General features: G+C 37.6%; 1 protein-coding gene across 1 annotated transcript in view; it reads right to left on the reverse strand.

Moving 5' to 3' along the window:
* Window positions 1-17,003, reverse strand: part of sspo (SCO-spondin) — a 92,653-nt gene that overhangs the window by 48,446 nt on the left and 27,204 nt on the right. Inside the window, exons 33-53 of the mRNA XM_053237585.1 lie at window positions 16,523-16,739; window positions 15,353-15,505; window positions 14,269-14,406; window positions 12,378-12,560; window positions 12,111-12,261; window positions 10,829-10,988; window positions 10,621-10,675; window positions 10,417-10,530; window positions 8,326-8,574; window positions 7,909-8,036; window positions 6,871-7,012; window positions 6,487-6,648; window positions 5,355-5,605; window positions 5,033-5,054; window positions 4,442-4,562; window positions 3,544-3,757; window positions 3,191-3,332; window positions 2,833-3,012; window positions 811-1,011; window positions 523-678; window positions 249-410 (exon numbers count right to left, since the gene is read on the reverse strand). Of these exons, the coding sequence (XP_053093560.1) occupies window positions 249-410; window positions 523-678; window positions 811-1,011; window positions 2,833-3,012; window positions 3,191-3,332; window positions 3,544-3,757; window positions 4,442-4,562; window positions 5,033-5,054; window positions 5,355-5,605; window positions 6,487-6,648; window positions 6,871-7,012; window positions 7,909-8,036; window positions 8,326-8,574; window positions 10,417-10,530; window positions 10,621-10,675; window positions 10,829-10,988; window positions 12,111-12,261; window positions 12,378-12,560; window positions 14,269-14,406; window positions 15,353-15,505; window positions 16,523-16,739 (3,301 nt within the window). The remainder of the gene's footprint in view (window positions 1-248; window positions 411-522; window positions 679-810; window positions 1,012-2,832; window positions 3,013-3,190; window positions 3,333-3,543; window positions 3,758-4,441; window positions 4,563-5,032; window positions 5,055-5,354; window positions 5,606-6,486; window positions 6,649-6,870; window positions 7,013-7,908; window positions 8,037-8,325; window positions 8,575-10,416; window positions 10,531-10,620; window positions 10,676-10,828; window positions 10,989-12,110; window positions 12,262-12,377; window positions 12,561-14,268; window positions 14,407-15,352; window positions 15,506-16,522; window positions 16,740-17,003) is intronic.

Genomic DNA, 17,003 nt, shown 5'->3' on the forward strand with positions numbered 1-17,003 from the left:
CAAGGGTTGCATTTTTAAAACTACATGTAAATATCATGTGCAAAATTGTTACCCAGTGTTAAGAGGCATTTTGCAAAGAAATTATTTTCCATAATTTTCCACCATTCTCAGTATTTCAAACAAATTACTAAGAAAGAAAAGCACAAACAAGATTCTGGATAAGACTAAATTAGGTGTGCTATGACAAAAGGGCAACTTTCTAATACTTTCTACTTTCTGTCATTAGAGAACTGCAATAGTGCACCTACCACAGTTTCTCTCATCTGAGCCATCGGCGCAGTCTTTGTGGAGGTCACACTTCTTGTCCAGACGCACACACTCTCCACTGCTGCAAGTGAACTGTTTGGCAGAGCAGGGACTTGGCACCAGGGGGCGACGTGTAGGTGTTGATGGAGGAATTGTGGAGGAACCTAATAGATGAGATTAAGCAATACTATACACCAAATAAGCTGTATTACCAAAATAAACCTAACTTTTTTCAGTGAACTGAGCATGGTGAGTTTTTTGTGTGAATATATGTACCGCAATGATGTTCGTCTGAGCCGTCTGGGCAATCCTTTCTTCCATCACACACAAGTGTTGCATCCACACAGCCAAAACTTTTGCAGGAAAACTGGCCCACTACGCACAGTACTCTGGGTAAACCACCATCATGAGGTGTCGTTATGTTCCTCAATCCTATAATAAATATCAATAATACATACCATAATAAATAAATAATAAATATATATTGTATCTGTCTTTCTGTATATTTTAGAGCGATTTCTAAATCTCAGCCTGCAGTACTGAACACACAGTACATGTGTATACCTGGCTGTCCAGTCGGTCCCTGAGGGCCAATACCAGGTACACCAGTAGCAATGGGGGAAACACTCGCCACTCCTGGACGGCCATCTTGTGGAGTCTTGGTGTGTACTCCTGGAGATCCTGATGTGTAGTTCCGGTATCCAGGACTTCCTGATGTTACAGTGTGATTCCATAAACCTGGTAATCCCGGAGTGGGAACTGTGCCTAAAGATGAAGAGAACACAAACATGTTGTGTTCATGTCAAATGGAAATTGTGTGTTTTTATAACATGATGTCACATCCTGTCAAGTTTATGCTTTCAAAACATTTCTAGTAAAACTAGTAATTACACGTCTGACGAATATATGAGCATTAGTGTAATTCCAACATGTACAACACAATACAAATCACAGGTTTGTCAATAACAATATTCATGACAATAATAAAAGGTTTAGTCATTGTCAGATAGCTGAAGCTAGATGTTTTGAAATTCAAAATTCAATCAAATACTGCACTGCCAAGGCTAGAACATGTGAATGCTAGTGCAGGAGGGGAAGCTTTCTGAATCATGATTGACAGCTGAGTAGATTTGCCTCTCTGTTCTGATTGGTTAGATGTTGGTGTTTCATGTATTTACATTTACATTTATGGCATTTGGCAGACGCCCTTATCCAGAGCGACTTACAATAGTGCTTTGAAGTCTATCAAAAATACATTCTGATATTGGCTCGGTAGGTCACAAACTAGGAATACCATCAGTCCAAAACTCTGTTGGGGAGGGTTTTTTTTTTTGTTTTTGTTTTTTTGTTTTTTTTTGTTTTTGTGAAAGTGCTAATTTAAGTTTAAATTATTTAAATTATTTACAAATCAGGAAGTGTCACAGAGATGGGAGTTTCTCCTCTGAGCAGATAACTGTGATGAGAACTTCCCCATATATTCCAAAAATATTCCAGAATAGTGACTTACCAATCACCGACACCATTTTTTTTTTAAAAAAAAACATTAATTTATAAAACATTGCCTTGGAAAATGGTCAGATATTTACGAGTTGTTATGGAGTGTTGCGGAGCATGACAAGGTCACAATTTAGAGCTGGATATAAAAGAATGTGAAAATGGAGAAGATCAGACTACCAACCACACCCACAGTTGTCTATGTGTATCCTCTTAGTGGAAGTTGAGCTTATGTGTAGTCTTCTTATTAATTATGGACAGATATCTGTATAGTTGAAGATATATAATTAGAGACTAATCCAGAAGCTCTGGGGGTAAGACACATTTTTTCTACATATGCATATGTTTCTGTTTTGATTGTTATAGAAATGGTCAGATCAAGACTGTGATTGATTTTTGCTGTGTCGTTGCCAGAGAAATCTCTACTTTCTACCTAATACATGTCAAACAAGACTCTACAGTTCTCTGCAATCATGAACACTGTGTGGCCGAAAGTTTGTGGACACCTGACCATCACAGCCATATGTGCTTTTTGAACATCTTATTCCAGATTTAGTCCCTTACTGCTGTTATAATAACCTCCACTCTTCTGGACAGGCTTCAACTATTTGCTAATTTCTTGACCAATGATTTGTTGACCATTAAAAGCTTAATATTTTGGTCTTGGCCTTTTTTTTCCCCAGGATTGTACATATGTGTGTGATGGTCAGATGTCCACATACTTTTGGCCATATAGTGTATTTGTAAAGTCATAAGGTGACTTTTTAGCATCAGACAGTTTCAAGGAGATTCTTCAAGTTGATCTAAATTCCTAACAAATCTAACTTTCACAGTTGTGACAGCAAGAATGAGACATAATGAGACAAGAATGAGACATTACCCACCACTGTAATCTACCTGCTGCTATGTACACTTTGTATTTGTCAGGCCAGTTTCTGATAGTAAGCTATTAAGCATTCAGCTATTTTGTACTGTCTCAGCTATTAAGAGTCCATTAATTAATGTACTGTGCTACAGGAAAGCACTAAAATAGTCTGTCAGTGATTTGTTTTCCTGCCATTTAGTGATAATGTAGACATAAAGTAGACTCACCACAGTGCAGCTCATCTGAACGATCTGCACAATCTGGCCTGCCATCACAGAGAGCTGTCACAGGCACACACTCCCTGTTCACACAGGCAAACTGACCAGGCTCACAGAGACTCGGTGTCACTACACCAACTCCAGAAGGCGCTGTGGTCACTTCAGCAGTGCCAGGAGTGACTAATTCTTCTATGTGCAGAAAACGTGCATGATTACAGTAGTTAAAGCTACACTTTAATTAGAATTAGATTTTAATGATTTCAATTTCACTTATTGATTTGACATATTGTGTTAAATTTAAATAGTTCATGGACATGTGTTGTTCAAGTATCTCAATTTCTTTATAAAGAAAAGAGACAACGCTTACCTCCTCTGCAGCCCAGGATCTCCACTCGGAGATAGAAAGTGTGGCGGTACTGCACTGGTATGATACGCAGGTAACGAGCCCTCACCAGTCTACCCAGCCAGCGTGTTACTGGTGTCCTGCCTACCATCCGCACCTCAAAAATCTGTCAGCAAGATGAAGTGAAGTCAATTCATGATCATTAAAAATTACGCCTTACATCATATGAAGTATGATTCAGCTTCAAAAGACACACCATGCACCCTAACCTTGACTTTAGAGAATAAGAACAGTTTCGTTATCATTAAGGAAGTGTAAGTAACTGAGAGATGAGTATATTCGAGTGTTTTTTTTAATTATTATTAGGTATGCTATACCTTTGGGGCTGAGCCCTTGTCTCCACTCTCAGTAAAGTCTGTGAAGTGGTTCTCAGACAGAGCGAACGCCAGACGGTACTTGGAGAGGTAGCCCCACATGCGCTCACTGCCCTGAGTGATTATCCCTGATATCCAGGTGGGCTCCAGAAAATCCACCTGGAAGTAAGGCTGGGGGTCTCCTGGTAAAGGGCTCCAGCCTGGTTCCATCACTAAACTATTTGGAGAATATTATAGAATACCAGTTAGTGAAAATAAATTCTAGAGGATTCATTCACTGTCAGAGCAAAATTAACTGCCCAAAATACAAACACTGTAAATATAAGGTACAACAATGATCCTTAAGTAAGGAATAAAACATAAAATTATCAATGATAATTGATAAACCTTTGTTACTCTTATCACCCTGAAAAGGATTGTTTTTCATTAAATTTATGTTCTGAAGCATGTTCCTCCTCTTTAAAAGTACAATGTACAAAAAGCACCATGGATTGTACTTTTTGTTGTTTTACAGTTACATTTAATGTTGATGGATCATCTGAGAAACAAGTTAATTCCTATTATTACTTACATTATAATAGCTATAAACAGTCGTTCCTTAAATGAGATTTAATAGTACACTACATCTTCTAGGGCCTATAACTAAAGATATACTTTATGTGTCACTGAGTGTACCACCTTAGTGATAACATACTATATAGTCTTGGCTACACTGTACACTGTGTACACTGTTTTAACCATAGAGCTCAATTATGTCTTATAAGAAAGATTCAGCTCAGAAAACACACCAGATATGAGATACAGAAAAAAGATGAGGTTTGTTTCAAATCAGACACATTCCTCTAATCCAGAGATAAACATTATGCAGCTTTTTCTCCACTATACATGCCCTGACACTCACACATTAGGGACGATGTTGAGGCGGCCCGTGTCAGCTGGGTTATTCTCTCTGGATGATGAGGCGGTCAGCTGACCATAGTGCACACGGCCATCCTCCAGTCCCAGAGGAGAAGAGCAGATATCTGTGGAGCGCAGATACTACTTACATCAATTATTTAACTCTTAGCATATTTTCTGTTTCCTTAGTAACAAATCAAACTTAACAATCTTGCTGCTTGAGCAAAGAAAGGTTTACATATAATTAAAGAATTAAAATGATTACAAGCTTGTTTTTAATCTTATGTACCATATGCTTGAACTATAACTATACTACCAACTCTTGTAGGAACATTTTAAACTTGTTTTCATTTGATGTACCTGCTTTCTCTTTAATGAATCTGTACCTCTAAGATTTTATCTCACATCCCAGGAAAACAAATAGATATTATCATGGGAAAAGCATTGAAACATTGAAATAACATTGAAATAACAATTACAGAGAAGAGATATTTGTCATAGACACTCAAGTCAGTCTTATATACAATAAGTACAAATTACAAACAAACAAACACATCAGTGCTGTAAAACAAAAATGTTCAGCAGTACTAGTTACCCAGAGAGCCAGGTTCTTCATGCTATACGAAAGAAAGAGGACAGAGAGAGAGAGAGAGAGAGAGAGAGAGAGAGAGAACATCAGTTATATGCAAAGTAAAGTACAATACCAAGTTTGCAACTTGATATGCATAACTCTGAATGAAAGCAACATACTGTATATAAATCAGTAATAACAGTACAGTAATAACCTTTAAATAGAATCAAGGTCTTTCTTTAATCTTATTTATTTTTCTACACTGCATGGCCTCTTTCAATGCATTATTGGATTTTTTTTTTCTTTACACTATTAAACTATTAGCACATTGTGTTTCAGGTCTTACAGGCGTAGCAGCGGTAGTTGGTGTATTTGCTGACATGACAGCAGCCATACTGGGCGTCCTGAGTGGAACAGGCGTGGGTGTGACATGGGTGCGATTCGTTTCAGAGCCACAGCCCCTCTCATCAGCTCCATCCAGACACTGAGGAAGCCCATCACAGCGCTGTGCAGCCTCAATACAACCCCCTGGAGGAGGGCATGAGAACTGACCTCTAGGACAGCCTCTGGAGCTCGGGGTAGGAGATGGTCGAGTGCCTAAAAGATATTAGACTTTTCAGAGTAGGACAACACACTGAAAAGGCTTACATAACTGTAATATAAATTAAAAAGATGTGAAATAAAATACATGAGATTTTAAGTGTAATCAGATTTGGGTTTAGACTTATGTCTGCCACAAAGCAGGTACAGTTCTGGAGAAATTTATGATAATGTGCTTTATCATTAATACTTTTTTTATTCTTTCAGTCTTTCTGTTTAAAGCACTTCAGGATTTTAGGTAAATATGTTGTATAATCATTTGAGATTGAGATTTTGACCCAAAATTAAACTAAGTGCCACAGAAATGAAGATAATTATGTTATGAAGTGATTTCTTTTATATAAATAGGCAATAAAACACAATGGCGTGTGCTGTTAGAGAAAAATAATAAACAACGAATGGTATGATCTGTAATCACAGATCACAAAGTCTTTACTTTTTTTTTTCAATAACACTTCAAACTGTTTAATTCCTCTTATACCACAGCAATTTGCCAGTGCTAACAATTTAGTATTAATTAGAAGGATACATCATACTTTTTATAGTGACATTTAAAGTTGTGGAACACATTAATTGCTGTTATCACTTACGTTATAGCAGCTATAAACAGTCACTCCATCACAATCTTCTCCATTTTCTCTCGCTTAAATTTAATAGGACCAAAAAATGTACCTTGGTATGTTACTGAACCTGAAATTACAGCTTCATCTCTGACTGTTACAAAGCACTGATTTTCATTAATATAATAATAGTTTATTAATATAAACCTTGCAGCCAAAACTACTATCAGAGCTGCTGTTATAGAAAATTAATCAACAGCTTCTGACCAATCAGAACTGTGTACAGTAGTAAAGACCTTGTTTATATCCATGACCCACCACAGCTGTGTTCATCTGAACCATCTCCACAGTCATTAACCCCATCACAGAGGACTCCCTGTGGTCCACTAGGAACACAGCGGCCATTCCCACACTGGAACTCCATCTCTCGGCAGGGCCTGAGTGACACCGTGGGAGCAGGAGTAGACAGCCACTCATACTCTGATGAGTGACGAAGTGGAAGAAAAAACAGAAGGAGAGAATACATGTCAGATTTCAGACTCCTGACCTATACGAAACTGTGGCTGGAGAAACAGAGCAGCCTGAAAAAAGAATACAAGTATGAATAATATGATAGTACAACTTAAGAGTAGTGTACAATTGGGTAACATTCTGTTTTGCTCTGCTACACATATCAGCAAAAGGGAAATGAGCTGTACACACCATCTCCACACCCCATCAACTCCACTCGCAGGTAAATGCCATTCTGGAAGTCATGAGGCAGCACCCGCACAAACCGAGCTAACACCATCCTGTCTAGTCTGTTCTGCGTAACACCTCGATCATCATGGTTACCCAGGAACACCTGCAGACAGGTCATTATTCAATAGAATCTGATACTGTAAGGAATTTATATGGAATTTACTGTACATGCTAACATTCTTAATAACCCAATCATCATCACTTACCTTATACCAACCTACATTCACTATCCACTCTATAAGGAACATTAATGTTCACATGAAACATCAGAATGGGGAAAAAGTGATCTCAGGGATTTCGATCATGGCGTGGTTGCTGGTGGAAAATGAGCTGGTTTGCATATTTCAGACCATTTCTGACCAGTTTTGGTGACCCTGTGCCCACTATAACCTCAGTTCTTGGCTGACAGGAGTGGAACTTGATGTGGTTCCTTGCTGTTGTAGAACATCCACCTTAAGGTTCAACGTAGTGTGCATTCTGAGATGCTTTTCTGCTCAACACCAATGCAAAGAGAGGTTATTTGAGTTACTGTACCCTTTCTGTCAGTTCAAACCAGTCTGGCCATTGTTCTCTGATGTCTCTCATCAACAACACATTTCCACCTGTAGAACTGCTGCTCAATAGATGTTTTTCGCACCATTCTGTGTAAACCTCAGAGACTGTTATGCGTCAAAATCCCAGATCAGCAGTTTCTGAAATAATCAAACCAGTCCATCTGGCACCAACAACCATGCCATGGTCAAAGTCTCTGAGATCACTTTTTTTTCCCCCTATTTTGATGTTTGATGTGAACATTAACAAAAGTTCTTCACCTGTATCTCCATGATTTTATGCATTGTGATCTTGCCACACAATTGACTGATTGAGAAATGAATGAATGATCAGGAGTAGAGGTGTTTCTAATAAAGTGATCGTATATCACTTTCTATTGTTTACTATTGCTTTCTATTTATTCTATTGTTTTGGGCCTTCCTACTACAATTCCAAAAACACACTCACCTTGGCTTTAGGGCGAGCATCTGTGATGAGCTCTTTGTAGGTGAACCACTGGCTGCCGTTAGTGCTAAACTGCAGGTAGAAACTGGACACAAACGTGTCAAACTGTCCACCACCTTGAGTAAGCAATCCTAAGATGCACAGCACAGGTACAGTCTAAGCATTACTGTGTTTACTACGGCTCAGTAAATCATGTCATCAGAGAGGGCTATACATTAGCGGACCATGGTTATGTGTTTTGAGGCAGATGTCACAACACATGAGGTAGACAGAGATGAAATTGAAAATCACTGGAGTATTGCTTTCATTACATCAATGTAGTAGTGTAGAACAATCAAAAATCAAAATTGCTGGTTTATTCCACTACTGTGTCTGCAGCATTAAAAACAACTGTGTGTATTTAACCCTTATGACACGCACCTGTGATGTTGTATGGTCTGAGCAGGTCGATCTGCAGGTAAGGGGCCTGGCTGTGGTGTGTATGGCCATGAGGGGAAGATGGAGCGAGCTCCCTGTACTCCTCAGGTTCAGGGCTCCAGCCCTGCAGGTCACTGTGAGGGTCATGAAAGTGGAGGCGCCCTGCGGAGGCCGGATGATCAGGCTGCTGTGACGAGGCACTGAAACTGGAGGTAGGGAGAGACTGCACTCCCAGCGGAGACCAACACTCATCTATAAAGAACACAGAGGAAGTGAAGTAGATTCAGGAGGCTGATGAATGCACTTCAGATCATCTCTATCTGTTTTCAGTCGAACTACTTTAAATGTGAAACCAGAACAAGAAAAAATATTCAGATGACATAGTAAATAAACTTTATTGCTGCAGTAGAGATAGGCTGATTTATTTTTATTTTTTCATTTGATACTTGGGTCAAACTACGGATTGTAGTATTGATCAGTAGCTGATAAAGAACCACCATTTTTAACTCTAATCATTGCCAAGGTTGTTTAACATCCCTTGCGTCTACCTTTACCAATGTTTTCTTTCAGCTAATGAGATAAGAAATAATGAAACCAACTAAGATACTTGGCTTTGCATAAAAAAGAAGAAAATTGTCAGTCAGTAACTCATGCTGCAGGATATGTAAAATGTACTTCAGTGGATTAGATTTGGATTAGTACTTCAGTGGATTAGGAAGCATGTCTGATGCCATTTCAACATTTTAGGGTAATATCGGTCTGATACTGATACTCAACACTGTGGTACTTTCACACCAAATCACAACTCTAGATTTAGGTGATTGCACTAACATTAAAGGAATATTTCAGTATATAATCTCTATTCGGGACATCTGTAGTGTATGGGTCATTCTGAAGACATTTCAGTTTTCTTCTTAGGTAATCACCAATACAAATGCAGACAATAGATTAAATATTAGATTAAAAAACTTCTGCAGTGCTCTAAAGGGATGTACATTGAGGTCCACAAGACTGAGGCCACTAGTGAAAACACCTGTATTTTGCATTCTTTTCTAATTTAATACAACAATTTTCATTACAAATTATATTATTGACAAAAACTTGAGTGAAAAGTAGAATCTTTAAAATATTTATATGAATTTCAGAGTTTCTTAATATTTGGTATGTTCACTTTTTTGCTTTAATGACAGTGTGTACTCGAGCTGACACGGACTCTTCATTTTAGATCAAATCTATCCAAGTGTCGTCTAAACACATGCTTCAATAGAAGCGATTAGGCATGAGGAAAAAATGTGACCTTTTGTACAAAGCAGTTAACATGATCAATATCACTAAATGGCTTACATTTAAATAGAGACCTAGAAATAGTGCAGAATCATGAATATTAAATATCAAAGATATTGGACATTTACTTTCTTTGTTTTAGATATATCAAAATTCTAAAACTTTCTGTTTATTTCCAATTTTAAATTAAAACTTTTGAACCCCATTGCACATGCCTCTGAACATCAGAAAAAATGTATTATTTTATTTTGCTACAATCATCGGGCCATATTCAGAACTACATGCACATAGTTAATACAGAATTTGTGCACAGTATACAGACCTCAGACATAAGTGTGAGAGTTGCACACACAAGTTTCCGACCTTCTCTTTCACAATATCAGCTCAATTGCTCAGTTTGATGAATCCACAATACGTCAGGCTGAAATTAATATTTTTGCTGTAAATTCAAAATAAAATAAAATAATAACCTATGGAATTACATTAATTAATGGTATCATCTGTTAAAAGTCCATAAAAGTTTTGTCCATAAAAGCTTTTTTTTTCTCTGCACAGAGCAATGAGACTGCATCTTAATTGGGGACAATGCTTATCTCAGGACCAAGTTTTATAGATAAAATTATTGAACATCGCTTACTTCAAGTGAGCTGTAAGTGTAGCTGGATTGACATAACATTTGGCTTACTCTGAATATGACCCAAAGTCATCTTGAATACGTCTACTAAACATTTTTTTGACAAATCAGTAAAAAGCCTTCCTTCCTACTCCCTCAAAATATCTACCATTTTTATCTACACTATTTTAACTGACCTCCAGGTGGGAGAGGAAACGTCAGCACAAATGGTGTGACCTCTGGTGCCATGGAGGACTCAACAGTGATCGGCAGAACTGCTGGGGTTGTTGTGATGGTACTGACATTCTGGGCTAAAAGGATTTAAACAAATAGTAGGTTTGTACCTTGTTGCCATTCAAATCAATATTTTCACTTGATTCTATAACATGCTGGTCAGTTACCATTGTCTTCACAATAGCAACACCTGTTTTCTTCCCCTGGTATCAGAGTTTGACCCTGTAGAAACAAAGCACACAATCTAAGTGTGAAGAGAAAAACATGCGTCGTAACCAGCTGCTATCCTCATCTGAATTCAATGTCCAGGTCTCTGAACAGATGAACAGATAATCATTTCAAAGAGCTTTGTTTGAGAATTACACAAAGACACACCTGTGGGCATCCAGTGGTAGTGTATGGGCAGAAAGGTGCACACTGCACTTTAAGGTTGGGTAAACAGTGGCAAAGCTGACAATTACTTCCTTTCCAGCGATCACCCACTGCATGGGTGCGTCCCTGATACTCACAATCTTGACACGGCTCTGTCTGACAGCTAGCACACACAAACACACAAATGAAACACGCATATAAAATCAATATGATAATATTAAGATCAGTATTGAGTAGTAGCTGACTTTACCTGGATTACATAATCCGATTTTAAAATTAAATATGTGTTTGTAGTATGTATCAGAGTATGCACATATGGGTGTAATGGTCAGGTGTCCACAAATTTTTGAACATATAGTGTATCTTTACATACATATGCATGAAAATAAGCATTTCAGGGTTACTTTTTTGGAAATAAAAGTGCATATGAAGTAAACAGTACTGTAAAATAATAAAATAGAACAAAAATACTATATATAAAATATATAGGTATAAAATTATTATATTATTCTAAAAAAATTTTTCTCTTAGATATTTTTTAGGACTTCTGCATTATTGGGTCAGTAAAAAAAAAAGGTTTTCAATCATTCCACCTAAAATTAAATGTTAGAGGAAAATGTTTTTCAGTAAAGAAAGTAACATATTAAATAATAGACCATGAATGCTGGCTGTCAGGGAAAGACAGAAGCAAGTGTGACAGTAAAAGTCTCCAAAAAATCTGTGGCAGATTCTCCAAAATGCTTAGAAAAACTGATCAACCAATTTCCTTATAAAAATGCACAAAATGTACCTGAGACTACTGATGTTTTCTAAAGGCAAAGGGTTGCCACCTCAGATAATGACTTTGTCTAGTTACTGCTGTTTACTGCTCTTTATAGAAGCTTTTTTTTTTTATGTAAAAATGATTTAATTGCATTATTTTTGAAGACATCTTTGCACTTAGTAAGGAATGACAAAACCTAATGATGAAGGTGAGGAAAGCAAAGCGTGGATAGATTCTCTGGAAGAGAGGGATTAAAGGTTTCTCTTTCTTTTCTCTTATTAAAACAGTACAAGGTTATTCTACACTGAAATTTAAAAAATCTAGTCTATAAGAAATTTAAAAAGTCTATACGTAATCCAAATAGAATACACTTTTTAACCCTCTGAACTCCCATTTTAGTATTCCCTATTTATTCTAAGGCATAATTTTCAGTAACTATGATGATTTATTCATTACCTACAGTAAAACTAATAGGAAAGGAATGTCGTTGAAAGAGTGAGGATCTGTTGCAGGTATTCTCACCGTCTGGCTTTCCGGTATATACCACGGCACTGTCTGCCATTGCCATGTTTGGAGGGATTATTTGGGCTGCGAAAAGACCACTGGACACTCTGTACCCCACATGGACCCAAACACTCACCCCACGGGGACCAGGATGACCAACCACAGTGAACTAAAATATCACACACACACAAAAAACACACACAGTGTCATAGGAACAGAGAGAGAGAGAGATATTCAATGAATGATTCAATTATAGTCTAAGTGTGTGTGTGTGTGTGTAGGTACCTGAACACTCTGGGTTGGGCTGACAGTGCTGCGGTCTTCCTCTCTCACACCTACAAATCTCACAGCCCATCTTGACCTGCTGCCCCGGCCAGTACCGGACCCCTGACACCTCACACACACACTCTTCTGGCAGCACACACTGCTGCATGTGGTTCATCACTTTCCCTTCTGGGCACCAGCAACCTAAAGAAAGAGACAAATGTGAGAGAGAGCAAAAAAAAGAAAGAAAGATAAGAACAGAAAGAATAAAAGCAGAACAATTAAGAGCATAATACAGTAAATACAGTCAGGTCCATATATACACCACCACAATGGATTTGTGAAGTGAAATGAAGCAATCAAGATGTAGTGTAGACTTTCAGCCTTAATTCAAGGGGTTTAACAAAAAATATTGCATTATCCATTTAGGAATTACAGCCATTTTTTACAGAGTCCCTCCATTTTCACAGACTCAAAGTAATTGGACAATTGACTGATTAGCAGTTTAATGGCCAGATGTGGCCTGTGTTTCTCGTTACTTCATGACAAATGAATGAGATAAAAGGCCTGCAGTTGATTCCAAGTGTTTTGCATTTGGTAGCTGTTCATGGGAACTTTCACTACGTGGTCCAAAGAGGTGTCAGTGCAAGTGAAGGAGGCCATCATTATGCCAAAAAAACAGACCTATCAGAGAGATAGCAGAAACTTTAGGAGTGGCGAAATCAACAATTTGGTACATTCTTAAAAAGAAGGCATGCACTGGTGAGCTCAGCAACACCAAAAGGCCTGGAAGACAACTAAAGTGGATGATGACAGAATTCTTTCCTTGGTGAAAAAAAATCCCTTCACAACATCTAGGCAAGTCAAGAACACTCTTGAGGAGGTAGGTGTATCATTGTCAAAGTCTACAATCAAGAGACGCCTTCATGAATGTAAATACAGATGGTTTACCTCAGGATGCAAACCACTGGTAACACTCAAGAATAGAAAGGCCAGATTAGACTTTGCTAAAAAAAAAAAAACCTCTAAAAAACCCTGACCAGTTCTGATGCAAGATTAACCTGTACCAGAATGATGGGAAGAGAGGAGTATGGAGAAGGAAAGGAAGGGCTCATGATCCAAAGCATACCACATCAACTGTCAAACATGTGGAGACAGTGTTATGGCATGGGCATGTATCACTGCCAGTGGAACTGGGTCACTGGCATTTATTGATGTGACTGCTCATAGAAGTAGCAGGATGAATTCTGAAGTGTATAGAGCTATACTTTCTGCTCAGATTCAGTCAAATGTTGTAAAACTGTTAGGACGGTGCTTCACAGTACAGATGGATAATCACCTAAAACGTACCGCAAAAGCAGCCCAAGAGCTTGGAAATGGAATGTTCTTAAATGTCTAAGTCAGTCACCTGACCTCAGCCCAACTGAGCATTCTTTTCATTTACTGAAGACAAAGCTGAAGGCAGAAAGACCCACAAACAAGCAGCAGCTGAAGGCGGCTTCAGTAAAGGCCTGGCAAAGCATCTCAAGGGAGGAAACTCAGCATTTCATGATGTCCGTGGGTTCCAGACTTTAGGCAATCATTGACTGCAGAGGATTTGCATCCTAGTATTAAAAATAATCCAAATATTTATGATTATATTAGTTCGTCCAATTACTTTTGAGCCTGTGAAAATGGAGGGACTATGAAAAAATGGTTGTAATTCCTAAACAGTTAATGCAATATCTTTGTTGAATTAAAACTGAAATAGATGGAGGAAGATGCTTTAACAGTACAATACAGTAATCTTGTTTACATGTGTGTATTAAAATAGAAAAAGTGTGATCTAAGCCATATGAGCCCTCAAGTCAGAAAAAAGAAACAAAAACAACAAAAAACCTGGTCAATTATTTTCTACAATCGTACAGCTTACCTGCGAAACACTGAGCACTGGGATCACAGGATGTATCACTTGATATATGAGCACAAGTCAAAGGACAAGGAGCACAAGTGTGTGAGACCAGACCAGCAGGACAGGAAACATTAACACAGGCATCCTGAGGACACGGCTCTGCATGCAAAAGCAGACGGAAGGATGGGAAAAGAGATTCTTCTGTCTTTACTATACTCACTTTCAGTTTCAAGCAGTGCTGCACTGTAGCTGACTTACAGAATAATGTACAGAGAAATATAATAAAAGTACATTAAATGCAGTCAAAAATGAGATAATAAAACAACAGCTTAAAATGTTGACTTAGATATTCTTAATAAGCATATTATTAACTAACAACCGTAAACTATAAATGCCGTTGTGAGTAATTTATAGTAATCTATTTCGTTTAAACATACACTGCCAGTCAAAATTTTTTGAACACATCGCACTTTTTTACGTTTCATTACATTTTACCCGCTGTTATCAATTAAGTAAGAAGAAAAAATAAAAATTCCTAAATCTTTGTATTTAAAGACTTTTTCATTGTCCACTCTCAGATTGTAATGGGACTTTAATTGAGTGCTTAATTAAAGGTAAGCATAGTTTTTAGTGTTAGTGAAGTGTTTACTGTAAGACTGTATGTTACTGTAAGCCTAGATTAGTCCTACAGTTGATATTAGACAGTGTTAGTGTCAATTGTAAGACAATTATATGTTGTTGTGGCCCAGATCAGCCTTTTCCAGTTAGATCTAGACTTTTTTTCCACAATAAAATAAAAATTCACAAACATCTCCCAGTTCAGCTATAATTATTTTCGTACTTATATTTGTTAATCCTAGATCATTTAACTTGAACCTATTTCTTACACCTGAACTGTATTCACACCCAGAAACCTATTAATGCAAACTATCAGTACCCCCTGGCACTCTAAAGTGTGGTTCCTGGCATCACATTGATTAATGTGGCTTTCCTGAACATTTTAAAAGACTTTATCTGTGCTTTATCGGTGTGAAGACACTACGTCAATATTTACATCAATACTGGTAAAGCCCTATTGTGTGTGTGTGTGTGTGTGCAGGCTCACTGATCTCGGTGCTCTGGGCTTTGTCTCCTGGCAGCTCAGTGCACGCACGACCTCCGTTCTGTGGTGGAACACACACTCTTTTGCGGATCTCCACTCCCCCGCAACCTTTAGAGCAGTTAGACCATGTCGTCCACGCTGACCAGTGTCCATCAACTGCTCAACAAACACACATCCACATCAAAGCAAATGATCAGTATAAAACCCATTCCTTTAGTTTATCATTTTAGTGCAAAAATATTTGCATCAAAAAAACATCTGCATCCAGGGGTGGAAAATACTTGAGTAATTGTACTTCGTTACTATATTTAAGTATTATTTTGTAATATTTTTACTTGATTATTATTAAAATTGAATGCTTATACTCTTATTTAATTACTTTCCAATGAAATCTTCATAAAAGGCAATGCTCACAGAGATTGCAGAATCTCAGCTACCATAAGCAGAGACTAACTCCAGCTCCTTTTCTAGGGTGCCAATTCTTTACATATTTTATTTAGACCTTCAAAGTACTCGTTACAAAGCAAGACAAACTCTAGTTAATGGTAAATATTGGTAAAGATCGGAGTCAAAGATGGATTCCTTCACCTCTTTTTCAGTTTCTGTTCTCAACTGTAGAACTGTCATTTCAGATAGATATCTATAATGTCTAGTTTAGTCGTATGTTCAAAAGTAACAAAAGTTACTTTTATTTTTTAGTTTCACATAAAAGCATCGCATTACTTAATTTCATCAGGTAAAAAAATTACCTTTACTTTTTAATCCTTGAGTACATCTCAAAATTTTTTTTTTTCACTTGAGTACATTTTTGTCTGGATTTTTCTACTTACAATGACATAAGATTTTGACACATCATCTATATTTATGTCTAATTTCTCAGTGTGTTTCAGTATCTCCCATAATGTAGGTTAATTATCCACAGTTCTATCTACAACTGCATTCCTAATTAATCCTAACTAAGTGTAAATAACATCATCAGCTCTAATTTCAATATCACATTTACACCAAGGCCAGAATTTTAATGAAGCTTGCCTAATCACTCCTATTATTATTAAAACACTGATGATGATAATGATGATGATAATGATGAAGATGGAGATGATGATCATGATGATGATGATAATGATGATGATGATGATGATGAAGCAGTACTAGAGAAGTGAAGGCCCTCACCAGGACAAGCTGTGGAGTAGCACTGCTGTCTCTGTGTATCATCTCCAATGCAGTGTGTTAGCGTATCCCCCACAGGGCAGTGTCTGTATCTGCTCATAACGCCAGAGCCACAGGAGTGGCTGCAGGGACTCCAGGGTCCCCATGGGCCCCAACTCCGACAGTCCTGTTCATCTGAGGGGCTTCCGGTATCAGGGCAGTCTGCTATTCCATTACATACCTAAAACACACACATACACACACACACACACAAACACACAGGTTCAGGTAAGGCTTTCTATGACTAAATACAATAAACACTAAGAGGAGAGTTGTAATGTTTATAATACACCAATATTTATTTATTTCAATATTCATCAGAGTTAGGATCTTGGGTTATCTTGAGTTGTTTTTTTTTAATAAGAAAGTGTAGTGAAACATTGTATTTTTAAAAATTGTTGTGTATTGAATTAATTAGTGTTTAGGAAATTAAACTAAAATGTCA

Source organism: Pangasianodon hypophthalmus, chromosome 1 (genome assembly GCF_027358585.1).
Source record: "Pangasianodon hypophthalmus isolate fPanHyp1 chromosome 1, fPanHyp1.pri, whole genome shotgun sequence".
Classification (NCBI taxonomy): Eukaryota; Metazoa; Chordata; class Actinopteri; order Siluriformes; family Pangasiidae; genus Pangasianodon; species Pangasianodon hypophthalmus.